This window comes from Myiozetetes cayanensis, unplaced genomic scaffold, assembly GCF_022539395.1.
Source record: "Myiozetetes cayanensis isolate MyiCay16 unplaced genomic scaffold, myiCay2020 scf7, whole genome shotgun sequence".
Classification (NCBI taxonomy): domain Eukaryota; kingdom Metazoa; phylum Chordata; class Aves; order Passeriformes; family Tyrannidae; genus Myiozetetes; species Myiozetetes cayanensis.
Window position 1 is genome coordinate 22682350 of NW_026087964.1, and position 18977 is coordinate 22701326.

The 18977-nt window shown below is 37.4% G+C and overlaps 1 protein-coding gene across 4 annotated transcripts in view; it reads right to left on the reverse strand.

The window, feature by feature from the left end:
- GABRA4 (gamma-aminobutyric acid type A receptor subunit alpha4) overlaps window positions 1–18977 on the reverse strand; it is a 48083-nt gene that overhangs the window by 12997 nt on the left and 16109 nt on the right. For all 4 annotated transcript variants that reach the window (XM_050338219.1, XM_050338221.1, XM_050338220.1 and 1 more), the window contains one exon: window positions 15356–15615. In XM_050338219.1, the coding sequence (XP_050194176.1) occupies window positions 15356–15615 (260 nt within the window). The remainder of the gene's footprint in view (window positions 1–15355; window positions 15616–18977) is intronic.

Genomic DNA, 18977 nt, shown 5'->3' on the forward strand with positions numbered 1-18977 from the left:
TACACACAGGTCTGCAATTTCGATACTTTCATACTAGGGTTGTCAATGACCCAGGAATAGTAAAGCAGCTTTCAATACTGATAAACTGAAATGATAAAGCACAAACAGGACAGGAGTGCATTTCATAGAGACTTGGTAATACCTGATGGACTACTGCATGTCACTTGAAGGCTTGCAAAGCTGAGCAGATGCAAATCAATGTTCACTGCCCGAAACAACAGCTCTGTGCTATGGAGAAGTTGGCAGGAGAGTCAATGATAGAAAATGAGTTTTGTCTTCTCTGTGCAGATTCTTGGACAACCTGGTTTTGCACAAGTATGATTCACCCACCATAAAACTCTCAAGCAGCACCCAGGTAGCAAAAGTCCAGGGGCTGGGATAGGGGTTGCAAAGTAGATCTGCACTGGAGTAAGACACATCTCACTTCATTCCTGCTCTCTCTGCATTAGACAAGTAGCTTACAGGTGCTGCTGCTACAGAATAGAATTACCAGAATCACTCCATGTGCAGCCATAAAAGAATGGTCCAAAGAGTAGAACAAAAAATTAAGTGCAATTAATTTACAGAGGCGCCATTTAATGTTCTTGCTCACTTGTTCTGTCACCTGTTTTCAAAGACCACCTTGGTATATATCCCTTTTGGGCATCACCAACAGCAGACACAGGTAAGACAAACGGGCAACATTCAGGCTCCTCATTTTCCAGTCATCTCCGTTTCCACCTAAGTGACCAAATCAGACCTATTGCTACTTGATTCACAACTCATTTCTCATTACAGTCTCTATTCTAGCATAAAATTATCTATACTATTTCAAATGGTCAAAATATGCATCTGTGTAAAAGCCTACTGGGTATTCACTCTCATTAGTTACACAGAAAACTTAAGGAACTTTTAAGTTTAGTCAGAAACCCCATTTTCTCATAACGTACACATGAATGTACATATAAAGTCTAAATAGATAACACTGTAAGATCACAACATAATACTGCATAACAAGCACCAAAAATATAGGTACATTTTTTGTTAATTCTTTGGAAACCACCTCATAAGCACTTAGAGCATAGAAATTAGAAATGGTATTTCTAATGTGCTCCACAGACAACATATCACTGAAAACTGTTTGTTCTTCCACAGTGTCATTGTAATAGTTTGGATTTGTGTTCTTGAGTTGAACCTTCTCCTTGAAATATACTGAAACAAGCATGTTCCATGAAGCACCCAGCTCCATGCCATGTCAAAGCTGACCAGAATGCACACTTGTTGCCAGGGTAGCCTCACCAGCACATTGGCCACCACCTCCCCTCATATATCCTTTTCTTGCACTTGTTTACTCAAGACTATACTGTGACAATAGCTTATTCTCATTCAAAGCACTCAGATATCGCTCCTTGTTGAGCTGTCTAGTCGAAAATTTTCAAGAAAAATTTCCTTTTATTGGTTGTATACATATGACCCCTATATATTTCTCTATTCAATGTTACAAAGATAATTTCTTCCTACATTAGTCTATTTCTCCTCTATACTGATGCTATTTCACAACTCCACATCATCTAGAGATTAGTGCCAAGGTCACTAATAAAAATACTGAAGAAGCTTGATTACATAGTAAGCCTTAACAAATAAAATTCTGTTGCAAAACACAGTAAAATATGACATTCAGTTTGTATTAGTAATATATTCCACACACAGCTGTGGTGCATAGCTCAAAGACAAGGATATCGCCTATCAGTAGCTTTTAGTTTGGAAGTACTGATTGGGTTTGCATGGCAAGTTTTGGGTAGCAGAGGAGCTACAGGGGTGGATTCTGTGAGAAGCTGCCAGAAGAAGGGGAAGCCCTGTGTCTGACAGAGCCAATGTCAGACAGATCCCAGACCTGCCACTGGCAGAGGCTAAGCCCATCAGTAATGGTGATGACAAATTTAAGAAAGGGAAAAAAATCTGCTCAATTGCAGCTGAAGAGAGGAGTGAGAAAATATGAGAGAAACAACTCTGCAGACACCCAAGTCAGTGCAGAAGGAGGGAGAGAAGATACTCCAGGTGCCAGAGCAGAGATTCTCCTACACAGCCTGTGGTGAAGAGCATGGTTATCCTCCTGCAGCCCATGAAGGTCCACAATGGAGCAGAGATCCACCTGTAGCCCATGGAGGACCCCATGCCTTCCTGGAAGGACTGCACCCCACAGAAGGGACCCACACTGGAGCAGTTCATGAAGAATTGCAGCTCCTGGGAAAGATTCATGTTGGAGGAGTTCATGGAGGGTTGTCTGCTCCAGGAAGGACCTCACATAAGAGTGTGAGGAGAAGAACATGAGGAGTCCTCACTCTGAGGAGGAAAGAGTGGCAGAGACAACATGTGATGAACTGTGACTGCTATTTGCCATCCCACTGAGCCACTGTGGGTGAGGAGATACAGAATTCTGGAGTAAACCTAAGCACAGGAAGAAGGAAGTGGTACAGAGAAGATGTTTAAGATTTAGGTTTTTATTTTCTCATTACCCTACACTGCTTTGACCAGTAATAAATCAAACTAATTTTACCCTAGTCCAGTCTGCTTTGCCCATGATGGCAAATGGTGAGTGATCTCTCCCTCATCTCGACCCACAAGCCTTTTGTTATATTTTTGCTTCCATGTGCAGCTGAGGTGGCTTTGGTGGGCACCTGGCATCCAGCCAGGGTCAATCCACCACAGGCATGGAAACAAGAAATATAATATGAAAATAAATAGAAGCTAAATGAAAATGCAAGCCAAGAAAGGAAGGGATTATCCAAGTAAAAATTCCTTTATGAGGGCAAGTCAGGAAACCACTCAATTATCCTGAGCCAACAGAGAGCTGCTGTGCTAGTCCAGATGGGACACCACAGGAAATATTGAGTCCACATTTTTTACATTCTCACTCTAGACTGAGAAAGGATCTGATTTTCTGGAGGCATTTCAGTAAGACTTTTGGGAAACATTCAAAATGGTGTAGCTCAGGAATGCAAAATTGGAGCCTGGAAACTACCATAATGTCCAGTATATTATACCATGCAGTGCCAGGCTTAGTACATCTGATAAAAGTAAGTAAATACAACAAATTCTGCTTATGTAAGTGTCTCACCCTTCCTCTGAAATAGCCTATGAGTTGACTTGGTCCAACAACACAAACCAGAAATTGTGATCACAAACCACCACCAAAACAGAAGTTATAAATACTTAGCTCTGCTCTATTCTCCTTCAAGAGAAAACTTCTTGCTATTGATCCAGTCAGAAAAATTCAATCTCTGAACTTATACTGACAGAAACACTATGGATGAGTCTCAGAATTCTGGGTGATCTGAGTGCACAATTCCTGTATGTGCATAAACAAAGTTCTCAAGAGCTCTGATAATAATCTAAGAATATATATTTTTGTAACTGTAAGAAATCTTCGTTGGCTAAAGCTCTGTGGTCGGCTGGAATATACTAATGCCTATTTGACTTTTAGCAACCAAGACTGGAAATGGTGAAAGCTAAATGCCAAAAGTTTGATCATGCTAGATGTAATAAGTGAGTGCAGTAACAAAGTCAAGGAATTGACAAACAAATAAATGTAGCAGAGTCCTTTTCAGAAGAGATTGATAATCACTCCTCCCTTGTATCCAAATGAATATTTCATTAAGACATACAACAAAAACCAAAACCAATAAACAAAAAAATGTTCAGTATGAGAGATTTAGAAAATCCCACCCTATGCATAAGTTTACTTTATTGAGGAGGCAGGAGGCTGTAGGATAGGATAGAAGGTTCAAATTCTGTCAAACAAATTCTGTCATGCAGCATGCAATTTCCAAAAAGTTTTTGAAGTATTTACTGTACTAAAAAGCACAGAGAACTTGTTTTAATTTTAAGCATCACATGCTATTTCTCATGGGTTTTATCTTTACAAGAACTGAAGTAGGGAAAGATACACTGAGTACAAATTCTTCCTATGTACAAAGTCCTGATGTAAGATGCCCTTTTCCTGGTACCAGAACAAAGTCCATTCTATTTTGCATGAAGACAGGACATCTAAACCAACCTCCTTACAGGCGTGTGTAAAGAGTGATAATTAGTGCTGTATCCTTCCTTTGACCAGTGGATTCACACGCAATTAATCATGAATAATACAGTGAACAATGCTGTTAGCATACTTCATGATAAATCTATACAATTTATCGTTAAATACTGTGGCACATTGGTAGAGCAAATTTGATGGTCAGCTTCTATGGCAGAATGTACAGAACAAAACAAAACAGAAAAACCCAGTAACAAATCTATTGCCAAAAATTAAACCATCATTTGTTTTTCTATTTAAACTCAATTTTGATGGATACTGCTGTTTACTAAAGCACTAAAATGATGCACGAGTTGATCTAAACTCTTCAGTATTTAACATGGTTTGCACACCCTAAACAGCTGCTCACATACTGTGGAAATTCTGAAACTTTTTCTAAGCCTACATAAGCCTTGACTTGGACCAAAAAAACAAAGTACTAGATTGTTTTTTACGTATTACCAGTTTTTGACAAGCAAGGCAATTTTGCATTTCAATGAAGTCAAGATTGCAAATTTAGCATGAACTGAAGTAGCATGCAGCAGCAGAGCTGAGGTTCAAGGGAAGAGGATCATCGGCACAGCAATATGCAATACTGAACTGACAAACTTAGTCATCTTGTTGCAGAACAAAGAGAGTTGGTAACAACCACAGTGCATATTTCCTACGATAAGGCCAACCTAGAATCTGTAAAACAAACAAGACCATTATTTAAGAGTCGCATGCCAAGTCCTAGGAAGAAGGCAGCAACGATAAAAGTGATTACCAGGGCATTAGAGAACTTTATCCTTAGGACTGTACTTAACAAAAGCAGTGAGAAAACTGCAAGCTGTGAGAAATATTGCTCCAGCTCTTTCACGCAACTGAAGAGCATCTTCCTATAGCCTGTTAGTGCTCTACGTAACAGCTTTAAAATCAGTCTTTAAAATCATAAATTTTAAATTTCTTCGTAGTTTTTATGACGGATACATCCTATTGAGACATGAATCTGAAATAAGCAGATCCTACTGCCCGAGCTAACAGAGAATCAGTAGTACTCCACATGGAAAATCCCCTTCATAGGCCCTCAGACCACTAGGAAGCACAGCCATCATCAATTGCTGAAAAACAGGCACATTGAAACTAGAGCTATGTAGTTGCAATATAATTCAATTCTTCTAATCTGCCTCAGCACCCTGGAAAATCACTGAGCAGTCGTGGGATTGGATATGCAGACACTTCTGAAGACCTGCAGCAACCCCACCCTATGACAGACCCTCACAGTGACACGGTGCATGATCCCAAGGCTGCTTTTGCACCATTTGTTTACTTTAAGGAGAGATCACAGCTGCAGGACAATACATTTTCTAGATCATTAGCAGACCTTTGACATAGGATATCACTATTAGTGACATCCTGACAGTGTCTGTGACAGAGACAGTACAATATTTAAAGCAGTCGCTCCTATTTTCTCAGGGATAAACGCACAGCAGAATGTACAAGTCACATCACCATCATCTGGTACCACTTCTAGTAGGAGAGAGCTAACACTTCGACATCCAGATGCCAAAGCTGGAGAGAAATGCCCTGGGTAGGATCACATCCTAAATTACATGCCTTTGCCAAAGGAGCCACCCAACTGTACCCATCACTTTCAGCTCTGAGCTCCTTCCCTAGGCTAGATAGTTAAGTCACACTGTAAAACGACACAAAAAAACTCTCTCTTCCCCTACTGTAATCCAGCGAGTACAGAAACATACGTTTGGTGACAGGAGACTTCTCCTCAAATCTGTCCTGACTGTCACTGGGACAGCAACCCAGGCTTTTAACATCTCAAGTGTTTTCCTACCAGGGCACTGGACATTCTAGGAAAAGTGATCATCCTTCCTTATAGATATTGCATTCTTCTCACTTCCATCTTGTCCTCCTGTTGCAGTGTATGCACAGACCAACTGGCTCCAGAATCAATTCCTCTCCTTCTCCCTGGCCCTGTATAAATTATTTAACATAACAAGAGTAGCTTCAATAGGAATTTAATATGCCAAGGACTACTTAGCAGTCTGGTTACTAATACAATTCTCCACAATTGAAAAGGCACAACTCAAGTCTGCTCAGACTCCTATGTGGGATTTGTGGGGGGTTGTATCTAATAAGCATTCTGGGCACTCAGATAAAATGGAGTAGGTATTTTTCCACCTAAGATTAATGGTAAACATGCAAGAAGCAGCAAGTCAGTTCTGTACGTGCCTACCCAGGGAAATTTAGTACTTAAGCTTTTCAGGTGCCTAATCACCATTTTGCACATTTCATCTTCTTAAGTAAAAAAAAAACAAACTCCCACGCCAAACCAACCAATCAAAAACAACAACACAAAATAAAAACAAAACAAAAAAACCACCAAAACCAAAGCAAATCATGCCCCCTCAAAACACCCAAACAAACCCTCCTCCCAAAAACAACAAAACCTCGAACAAAAACAAACACAAACCAACCAAAAATCTCAAGCCCTGAAAACAGCACCACAACCAAAGTAGTCTTACAATTGTAAAGAATTTTAATTGTTTATTAGAATAATCAAGTGTGTAACAAAGAGGTGTTAGTAGAATTAAATTAAAAGTGAACAGTCAATAAACATCTTCATGCTTTGCTTTGCTATTAATTTTGCAAGAATACAACTAGAGTCTTACATGACAGCACTACTAAACCTTCAATGAGACACATGTAAATTAACACATAGGAAAGTCAGTGATGTGCTATATGAGAGCATGGGCTTCCCAAACTGGGAGATGTCACTTAATTAAAGCAAAAACTCTTGCAAAAATTGGAAAGCTTAAAGCTACTGAAATTCTGGCATTACTTACTGTTTAGCTGCAAAATCAAAATTGTTTGTATGGTAATTTAGTAATATTTTCCTATTAAACTCTACCATAGCCAGTTTTATCCTTATAAATCCTTCCTAAGAAAACAGTCTGTTCTTCTGGGATGACATGGTATTGCCTGCCAAATTCACACTATTTGACATTTATCAGGGAAGCAGCATGTTGTCATCAGTGTAAATAATGCTGCTTGTCGCAAATCCCACTGAGTCACCATATTGTCATGCTGCGAGCAAATGCACAACTTGGAGCAGAAATCTACCCTGTTTTACTACTGTGTTGTAGAGCCAGTCAATCAGAATTTTACTGGAATAATACTAGAGATTTTGTTTTGCCTTACAGAGCCCTGGAACATGACCAAGTAAAAGCTCCACCTGCCACAAAATACAATGAATTCTAGTCCACAGTTCTAGTAGAGCAAAGAGCAGTGCAAATTATTTGGAGAGAAAAAATTGAGGGGAGATAAGCTGTACAAGCAAGTCCACTATCCACTCTGCTCATTTTGCAATCTGAATCATGTGATGGGAGGGGAGAAAAGGTAAGAAGAGCACTCCATCCTATGTTCTACCACTGGACATGCCTAAAAGCGCACAAAGTGGAAGAAAAGTTAATTCAAGGTTATTAAAAAAATATATATTAGAAGAATCCTTTTTTAAAAAATGGATGTCAAATTTATGACAAATAAACCCATCCACCTGTATGCTGCTTTAAAAGCCTTATACGTGCATACATGTAAACGTATTTGTAAGTAAGCCTGCATATGGTTCTTAAGCAGTGGTGTGTTCAATTCTTGAATATTTTATTTATATTATGACAAAAGCAAAAAACTGAAAACATAACTATGGTGGGGAATAAATCTATTCGACTAAGTCATGTGCTAATGAACTGTGGAGGTGCTTTGTGTAGCATCTATGAAAGGAAAAAGGATGGTTGATTAGGGACCAAAGACCTTCATTCATTATTTTCTGTATCTTTCTATTTTCATTGACCTTAAAGCTGCGGTTAAAGTTGCTTCAGTAGTTTGCTGAAAATGCTTTGAGCACTCATTGCCTTGTAGATTTTCCCAAGCCTCTCAATGTTTATTTCTTCTGACTCTAATTTTCCCAGTGTAAAAATGAAGTCAGCTAGAAATTTCACACACAGCTGTGAGACTCAAATGCAATTTGGTGTCATTGGGCTCACCAGTATTGAAAAGTCTTTGTGGAGGGGAAACAAAACTAAAATTTAAATACAAATATGTGAAAAGGTTTAAGTAGGAAATATGAAGAACCTTGTGTTCGAAGACATCATTTCATACTAATCATCATAGGGAAAACTATAAAATCCCTGACAATTTGCATTATAAGGTTTGCTGAACAATCTTACCCCTGTCACCATAAAGGTTTGTCCTGACTAAATGTTACCACATTTTTTGACTAAATGTTTCCCTCTACAAAAAAAAAAAAAAAAAAAAAAAAAAAAAAAAAAAAAAAAAAAAAAAAAAAAAAAAAAAAAAAAAAAAAGGAAATTGCCATTATATCAGTGTAAGACCTATCTTAATGCCTGCAACTGGTATTAGGAGGAAAATAACTTTTTACTATTAACAGAGACACATATTGTTTATTCTAATAAAAAAAAAAAACCCAAAACATAAGGAATATGTTTTTTCGAAGCATGGTGGTCTTTTTCTTTTTTCCAGTAGATCAGCAAAATTACAGAGAAAGGTATTTACATATATTTTTTTGAATTAAAAACAATGGAGTATAGTATTTTCTAAAATAGATGAGTTATGCTTTGGTTCCCAAAATAAAAGCCTTATCCTAATACCATTTAAATTAAGTATTCCAGAAACTACAGTAAACACTGTCAGGTATTTGAGCTGAGTATATCCCTCATATTTCCTTGCCTACTTTTGGTAGTTCATTCTAATACTTATAGAAAATTGAGGAACGATCTATTACCTCATTTCCTAGTAAGGACTGGAGGAGATAACACTCCTTGATTTTTTGTTTAGTTATCAATCAGGTGTTGCAACTAAACTCCTGTCTTTTTTGGTGCACATTTAAAACAAAAACAAAAAAACCCCACCACCACAAGACCCCAAACCCACAAAAAAATGCCCCACAAAAAACATTTCCACTATCAAGAAGGCAAAAAGTCATTGCCCAGATTTGAATTCCAACACTTTTGATCAAACACCCAGCCATTTTTAACTTCATTATAACTGAATTCTGGAATTCAGTGGCGTTTACATCACAGTTAAGCTGAGTCAGAATCTAAGCACAAACCTCATACTATATTGCAGACTTCAGCAATCACTCTGCTCACTTTGCAGTAATATTTCTACTTCCAGTGTAAATTCATTGCACTCAACCATATTAAAGGTGAAGTAATATCAGTTTGTTGAAAAGAGATGCATTTCTTTAATACAGCACTTTAATTTGTGCTATTTAAGAAGACATACCATGTGAAATACTAAGAAAATGATTTTAAATTGTACACCCCACATTTATGCCCCAATCATATTGTTTGAGCACATATTTAGCTTTATACATTACAAACAATGCCGGTTGCTGGGTACGACTACCTAAGTCTAGGTAACCAAGTTAAAAACAAAAACAAAACAACCACCAAAAAACCCAAAACAAACAAACAAAAGCCCAAAGAAAAACAACACAAAGACAAATAAAATCAAGGAAGCAAAAAAAAAAAAAGAAAAAAAAAAACCACAAAACATTGTACCTGAGCATCACAGCTAACAAAACATTTTACAAACCATTTTGAATCTATTCTATCTTTAGGTATCCAAATGTTCAAATTTCCCACTGAGTCACTGCAGCGATATCCCAAGAGATTATTCTCCTCTATCTTTCAAATAGCATTTAGCACAAAATGTGTCAGTTGTTTATGACCTGTATCTACTCTCATCCTACTTAAACCTGATGCTAGTATATCAAAACTGTAAATCATCAACAGAAAAAATGCTGACTAATGAAACTAGAGCAGCAGAAAACTGTTGGCATGTCAAAGGAATTATTCACATGGCACAGCAGTCTCTGCTTGTACAGCCCTGTTCTTAAACTCTACACATTTCTTGAGCCTGAAGTCCTTCATTAAAATCTAAGTTCTAAATGCCACTGCCCTAAAAAAACCCAAACTGTAACACCCTAGGCAGTGGATAACTAGTGAAGGAGAAAAAAGGGGCTATTATATTTAAAAACTGAAATGGTGTTCCAACTGCACAAAGGAGGTAAGCCATGCATAAGGAGTCCAATAACAGGACCTGTGGTCCAAGTACTGCCATCAAGACCTAATTGCTCTTCAGATAATCCCCTTCACGTGTAAGGCAAGTGGGTTTAGCTCCATTTCTCTATTTGAAAGGACAAAGGAAGCTATTATTTTACTGCTTCAAAGTAGAAGCAAAGAAAGTGAAGTGGTACTATTTTAGGTCTGGTACATTTTATGCACCTCTCCATTACAGAATATGTCTACATATTCAAATACAAGTTTTGGTTTAGAGGCTAAAATTTCCACTTTCATCTAAGTCTAAACCTTAGACCTATATCATTAATCAACTTCAGGGATTACAAACAAAACACCCAGCACACACACAAAAAAAGTATGCTACAGACAGCCTCAAGATTGTACCCAGCCCATCAGAAAAATTTATCTGGCCCAATCTTTGCTCTGAAAGTCAGGAGTTGGGGTATTGGGGCAGAGGTGGGCATCAGTCAGAATAATTGCTCTAGATGTCTGTTCACCAAAAGCTGCCAAAGGATCTCCACTTTCCTCCCATCCCTATCATGTAACTTGATCTGTCCATATGTGACTAAAAGACAAATACTTCATAGCACAGAAAATACATCTTGAAATGAAATCACATATGCAGCTTGTTCACATGGCAACATTTCTTGTAAACTTGTGAGGTCATATATCACCCAAGTCTGGATGTTCCTACTAAGGAGAGGAGTGTGTGCCTACATGGCAGTGAAGAGCTTGACTCTTAAGCTCCTCCAGGCTACAGGGTTTACTCAAGACAAGATGACATTTAACCGTCTTCAGGGAGAGGAAGAAAGTTTGAGAGTTACAATCTACTTGTGACCAAGTTTGATGAAATAATTCCATTCAAAAGGGTTTTTTGAGTCTGACCTGATTTTTCCCCAAGTTTCACACTCTTTTAACAAACAACTGAGGTTGAAGCTCATGTTACCAGTGTTCAGGAGCTTGTTTTTTGAAGACTGTTTTTCAGCAGCATTCATCTCCAAAATTGGGTAGGTCTTTAAAAATAAACTTCATAGGAATACAGTGAAAAGGAAATAGTGCAGAAGCACAAAAATAGACTCAGGATTCCAATAACAAACTATAAATCATTAATTTCCATCACAGATTGACTTGCAGTAACATTTCTTCTTATATTAAAGGGGTTCAGAGCATTTAGGGACAGGTTCATTCCTTCTAACCTGAAAGCATTTTAACTTAGTCCCAAAACAAGGAAATCACAGAAGACCATGGTGTAAGTAATCTCTTTTGGCTTAGACAGATTGCAGTGCTATCTTGCTGTACCTGACAAAGTATGAATGAACCCCTTGTGAACTTAAGGCAGACCTCAAAAAAGCTTGGGTCCTATTCCTGGGATGTCTACTGCAGAGCTGCACTCCTCCTTATTGAAACACATTAAGTTTGTATCAGAAAGTCAGAGACATTAAGAAGAGTTGAAAGGGCGTAGGGAGGGGGAGGAGTATAAAAAAAAGGTTGAAGAATACTATGGTTAAAACCAAATTAAGTGATAAAGGAACACTCACTAAATCTGCAGGCACTATAGACTGGCTCCAGCCCAGTAAATTAGCTTGATGTCAGGATTTTTTTGTTGGAATTAATACAGTTCAGACTACTTAGCTAGACTTTGAAATGTATTTAATGCTTACTGTAATCAGCATATTCAGTCACGCCCATCATGTGGTTCCAAAAAAGTAAATATAATTACACAAGAGAATAACTTCGAAAAGCATATAGCCCACATTTGCTACAGTACTGATGTATTGGTTGTGGTGAAAAAATATATAATATGAATGAACCCATCCAAATCATTTGATCATAATGATAGGAGTTGCCTTTGATCCAAGACAACTAGAAAAGTGGTTTTGACTGAAGAGAAAAAAACAACCCACCACCAAGAATTCTAATTAGCATGAGTAATATATTAACTGATTCAATATAGAAACCCCACTTTAATTCTCTGGACAGAAATTGGTCAAAGGTATACCTCTCAAAAAAGGACTTCTAATTATGTGAAATTTATTTTACCAAATGTTACCATTAACGTGTCTGATTTCTAATACCATCAGATAGTAAAATCTCCATGTTCTATAGATAATCCAGTTTCATAGCCTTGCTCCCTCCTAGAAGCCCTCTAGGACAATCCCAACATATAACTTAAGGGGAAAAAAAAAAGTAAATTAAAAGATAAAGTCAAATGCATAAACCCACCCACTGAATAATGCAGAAAACAACACCCATAAAATGAAACCCTTATTTAAAAGTATAATATCACCTTGTTTTCCTTAACAGCCTCAACTACTCTGTAATTTTCTTGTTTTCAGGGGACTTATGCAGAGGGGACCTCAACTGCAAAAAGCCAGCACAGACACCTCTACGCCGTTTCAAGTCCAGCAAAAGTAAAGGACTAACAGGCATAAGAGAGGGATCTCCCCCTCTAATTAGTAGAAGATCCAAAGCAGGTTGCAAATGGTGAGATATACGCCAGAAAGAGCTGTGGGTCTAGGTATTCAGGCATCTTCTTTCCCACTTAAAAGACACTTCCTCCCTGGGCTAAGAGAAAATTTTTAATTTTGGGAGGCTTGAAAATTTCCAAGTATAGGTAAACTCTATTCGAAAAAAAGTTCCAAGTTTAAAATACAACTTTTCCTTGAGCTCTGGCAATTGTATTTCTATCAACAGAATTTCTAGCACAATAGTGGCAACGGAGTACAGACTTCTTTTAAACACTAACTGGGTTAAGAAATCAAAGCCTATCATTTAGCTATGGAGAAAAAAAATGTGTAGTCTTTATGTTAAGAAATAATGCTTACAGATTACATACCACAGTCAGGCAATTGTCCTGCATTCTTTGTGCACCACAAATTTACAAGGAAGCTGAGATTGCATTATCTCTAGTAAATCAGCACTGACTAGACAGTATATGTGTAGAAAAAAAATCAGATTTATAAGGCATAAAGAAATTATAATAATAAAAATAAGGAAGAAAATGCTATACTAGTAAGCAAAATAAAGCAAGAATTGTATTACATGACAGGTTGGAAAGCAAATATAACAGCCATGTTAGCTTCTAGAGAATCAGAACAGCAATACTAGCTTCTGTTCTGCCCAGCAGGAGATCAGAAGTCATCCCCTAGCCACAGAAAGGACTGCACAATAGTTAAGGCTTTATAAAAGTCACCTTGTCCTAGAAGAGCAAAGCTTCAAGTCCTAGTGTGGCATAATTACGGAAAAAGCCATGAAAAAAGTAACAGTTCAAGTTACAATCAACATTATCACTCACTCACATGCTCATAACATTAATGTGTAACCCTTTGAAAAAGAAGATTGCTTCCTTGAGTGGTTTCAAAGTCCCCAAACCTGTAAGCACACTACCAAATTTATCACAGTGCTATTAATGAAGCAGTAGAATAGAATTGTTCATATCTCATTTTATCTAGCCTTCGAGTTGTGTATTCTGTTGCTGCTACTGTTAAAATAATAAAACAAAAACCCACAAAAACCATAATAACAGAGGGGGGAAAAAAAAAAAAAAGAGAAAAAGAAGTTTCTCCAAAATGTGTATAAATGGTTAAGCATGATACACCACTAAGAGCAATTCTGTCCATGAATCAAAGTTTTGTTAAGCCTCCAAGATAAAGAGTTTTGTTAAGCTACCTGAGAAAACTACTATTTTTTTTCCTTTGTTATAAATCAAATCGTATAAATAAACCTAGGATTAAACTGCTCTTATGTAATTTATTTTCCTATGAACGTAAATAAAATCTATCACCAAAAGCAGTGCTTATTAACACTCCTCAGGAGCAGCCAAGACATATACTAACCTTCATTCTACACAATCAAGAAGCTTAGTATAAGCTAACAGCACTAATACGTCTACGTGCAAGGTGAACTACATGCTACTATAAACATATTTTCATTCCTGTTTCTTACTAGAAACCAATAGAATGATAAATAACAAACTCTTCAGGAGCACATCTCCTTTTAAGCAGAAATGAGAGCTAACAAAACACAACGAGGAGACTGAAAACAGTATCTGCAGTAGGAGAGCAAAAAAGAGGAACAAAAATGGAAGTGGGTGTACAGCAGTGGAGCAGTGATAGAAAATGGAAGGGGTGGGAAGGCAGAAATGAGAAGATGAATAGGGAAGGAGACAAACGAGATGTGAAGAGACAGAAGACAAAATTAACAAGAGTTAGTCGAAAACAGCACTTCTTAAATCATGGCTCAGCCAAAGGAAATTACAAAGTCAGCCTGACAGAAAGAGTAAATTACAACTGTCAATGTCTTCACTTCTGGAGTGGTGTTGCCAAGAGTCAATCCTGGCTGGGAATTACTGTCCTACCACATAGCTGGTACAAGTGCCATAATGATTTTGTTAGCTATGTGTCCAATGAATAGATGCAGTAGAGAGTAAAGATGTGGGAATGGAAAAAGGAAAGGGTACCACCAGTGAGCTCAACTGGAAATGATATTGAGCCTTTATTAACTGGTCCACACACTAAGAGAGATACCACACAAGTCACACTTAATCCAAAGCACTATGAAAGCAGGAAGCATTTTGTTAAACAGAGCCCAAAAAACTTTTCAGGGATCGAGGTGAACTCCTGTGCAAAGATATACAAATTACATAAAAATCAAATCTATGGTAGACGCAGAAGTTCCATCCAGCATTCCTCAATTATTCCTGAAACTGTAACTGATAAAGAAAGCAAACTCTAGATAGGCAACATATGCAATGCAAGGGGAAGTGTGATGTCTAAGAAAGTGCTCCAAGGTACAACTGCAATGCTTTAGCTTATTTTAATTCATTAAAGACATTGGATAACCACACTGCCTTTATAATCTGTAAAATCTTGGTCTATATAATCAGTCCATTCAGAGTCAGGGTGCAAAAGGCAACAGTTTCCTCAAGATACCTGTCATAACTGACCTTGACCAAAAGACAAACATAGAAGAGACTGCAGGGACAGAACCTCCTCCTCTCCCCTGAGTTTATTCAATAAAGCAAGTAAGAATTAAATCATGTTTTACAGGTTTTCATAATTGAATATAATGTAGCATTAGCCTTCCATTAGACTGACTTACATAGCATCACTAGCTCAGAGGGAATGGCAGAGGAAGTTAAAGGCCTGTTTTTACTGGAAAACACTACCAAAAAGACAGAAAATGTTTGTTTAAGTTGAAAACATACCGTGAGCGTCTCTTCTGTACTTCTTTTTCTTTGTACTGGAGCAACTGGAAATTCAAGAAGGGACTTTACTGTCTTCCTTTTGGCTTTTTCCATTTGAATGTTAGTAAAATAATTGACAGCAGCAAACTCAATAAGAGCAGAGAATACAAAGGCAAAGCAAACCGCGATGAACCAGTCCATGGCAGTAGCATAGGATACTTTTGGCAGTGAATGTCTTGCACTGATGCTCAGTGTCGTCATTGTCAACACTGTGGTTATTCCTTCAAAGAAATAAAGCAAAAGCACTGCTGAATCAAAGTAAAACAAAGCAAGCAGCTTCAAACAAAGAATTTTAAATCACTTTTGAGTCTTTCTCTGCTGCTTGTGAATAGTGCCGTTACATCTAAGTCACGGCAACCACCATATCCATGAGCAGCTATGCACACAAAACAGTTAACCAGTTTTTAAAGGAGGCATGGAAAACCATCACTTCAGCAGATCATCTACAGGTCACATGAAGAAAACATGGAAGCCTTTATTTCACTTTTTTTTTATGTCAAGTTCAGTAGAAGTTTTTACAAGTTATTTTCTAAACATTTTCTGAACATTTGAACGTAATTTAGGTTGTTAAATTGAGGAGTGCTCCTGCAACAAAAAAATGATTTTTCCTGTAAAGGGTTCTGAATATCATCTATTATTCTGCATCTGTTCCTCTGATCACACTTGTAATGCAGGTGTCATTAAGTCATGACAAATTATTTTGGTGCTAAGGAAGAATATTATATTAACAATTCTCTTAGTTAAGAAACCATCACCCTTTTTTTTAAAGCCTTCTGCTACTAGTCCACCAATAAACATTTAATTAGAATTTTATTCTTCTGAAAGAACAACTTTTTAATTAAAATGTACAGGCATGAACACTGAACTCAAAACACGACCACTTCATGGTAGTACTTCAAATTCAAATGCATGCTGCACAAAACCAGGTATGGGGTCCTTTTCTTCCTTTTTCATCCAAAATATCCCATATCATCAAAGTAAAACACGAGTATGTCGTGAACACTATACAAGTCCTAGCATAATAACCTCAAGGAATAGGAACTACAAATGGAGATGTCTTTACTGTTATGAAAAGAACACTGTAACCATTCTAATTCAAGATAGAATTCTTATTCTCAGAAGAATTCAAACTATTTAAGAACATGTTTTTCAACAGATTCCTCACAGTTCCCATTTGCTAAATAGTGGTATTCCATCAAGGTAATCTGATACTAAAAAGCTTCACTGCCATACAGAGAACTGGTCACAATAAAACCAGTCCTTCCTACTAAAGAAGAGAAAAGAGAAAAAAGAGTATTAGCCAGTTCATGAAAGTACAAGGGATGTATCAGAGCGAACTCGGGAAGACAAAAGACATAGATGTAAGCTCACAAAACCTTCTTCAGTGGGAAGGTGTTGAAAAACACATTACTGAAAATGTTTGAGGAAAAAAAAAATTATGGAAAGGGTGGCGGTTTTTTTCCATCCCTGTTTAGCCCTATCCTTCCTGAGGACCTGAGTGGACCTTTGTCTACTTACAGCAAAAAGTTTGCCTGAACTGTTTCTAAAGACATTTGTTTAACAAATGTAAAAGTAGGTTGAAGTGAATTGAGTGACTGAATGTTGACGAAAAACAAGGAGGAGAGGGGAGGCCACAACAGTATTATATCTTTATCAGATTTTTCTCTATTAAATCATTCTTCAGGAGACTTGCAGTTGCCACTGCAATTGCCCCTAGATATGTGCCATAGAGATTTACAGGGTAGGGAACTAAGTCCCAGTAAAAATATTTTGTTTACATATAAACTGTAATTATCCAAAGCTAAATATTTAAAAGCTACTCATCAGAAATGCACATAAGCCTTAATTTTTAACATAAATATAAAAACTAATGTTAAAATTAAATACTAATAATAAATTTTTACATGGTTAAAACCTGTTCTAAAATTACCGCTGTTTTTCCACTCTGCCACTCTGCTTCTCTTTGAAGCTCTGACTGCATAAATCATGAATCGATGTACCGTAGTTCCTTGCGTATCCTTCATCTGTTACTTTTGACAAATTCTTCCTAATCATTCAGTGTCCAATGCAATGATCTTTTGGTTAGCCTCTTCTGACAGTTCCTCTAGAAAGCCAAAGCATGGCTTCATTCCTATCTTTTCCCTATCTCTTCTTCTCTTTGAAAAAAACCTTTAGAAAATAGGGTCCCTGTTGGAATTGGTCTCAAAACTAGAAAGATACTTGCTGCCATACTTTAAGTTACTATCTTTCAAAGGCATTTTAGTGACTTATCTCTAACTTTGTAGATGTTCAAACTTAATTAGTATTTTTCAGTTTCACATATGGATATAGTTACACATATTACATATATTGCTCTATTGTCTATGTACATTTTCAATTATCTCTTTTGGTCTGTAAAAACAGATTCTATATTTCCAGTTCACGACAATATTCCATTCAAAAAAGTATCATTATTCAACATCACCGTAAAGGTATATGAAGTGATACATTAGTGTGTCTAATGTAATGCTTGAGTTAAAAGCTAGTAGGATTCTTATTAGGTTTACAAGTTGTTTCTCCTAAAATTAATCATTAACCTTGTCTCATTTGTGATGTAAACAATGTTCTGACTCAACTTCCACATTTAAATGGGCCATCACATAGAAACATTAATTCCTATCACTCTTCCCAGTATCTGTCTATAGAAAGGCTTTTTGCAGAACATTCTCTTCCTGCTTTAGACTACAGTACTTTATGAAGCCAAGACATTGCTCTATAAAGGCCAATTTTAAAATGTTTTAATCCTATTTCTTTGTTTTATTTCCATTTAATTTCTTATGGTTTTTCTTCCACAAAAGTTTTTCTGTTTTTTGTTCTCAGAGTTCACTGTAGCATCTCATTCAAGCTGTATTTCGATGAGGGCAATTTTAATATCTTGTGATCATTTTGCTTTTGTAATTCATTTTCATAATGGCAATGGCAGAAAGGAAAGAAGAGCACTAAACATGAAATTACATTAACAGGATCTAAGCCTTACCATACCAAGCTTCCACTGATGACATAGATACCTCATAACAAGACATCTGTACATCTTGCACATTCCAATTTCTTTTACAAGTCTTCTATAAAATGCAGTTCAAGTACTTACACTATTGCCCACTGGAGGATAAACCTGCTCTGGATGTAGATTAAGGGCCAGACTATTACTCAGGGCCAGGTCTTCCCTAAGCAGCAAAAATCCCTAGAGCTGTACAGCCATTTGCCACAGACAACCATGCCACCCTTCAGGTTATATATTCAAGTTTCTCTTCAGGTTCCAAGGATTCACACAGCAACATTCTTCATATATCAATAGCAAAAATTGTTCTGAATTTACACTATTCCCTTGTTTCTGCGCTAGTATGGAGGCAGAGGAGCCCCTGGTGGTCTAGTGGTAAAGGCGCGGCGCTATCACCGCCGAGACCTGGGTTCGATTCCTGGTCAGGGCCACTCCCGGGCAGGTGGGGCTCGTTAGCCCTTAAAGGCAACCCACCTACGTCCTAAGGACCTCGCTGCCACCGTCCAAGCTCGCTTGGCCCCGGCAGATGAACCTTAGGATTAAAGG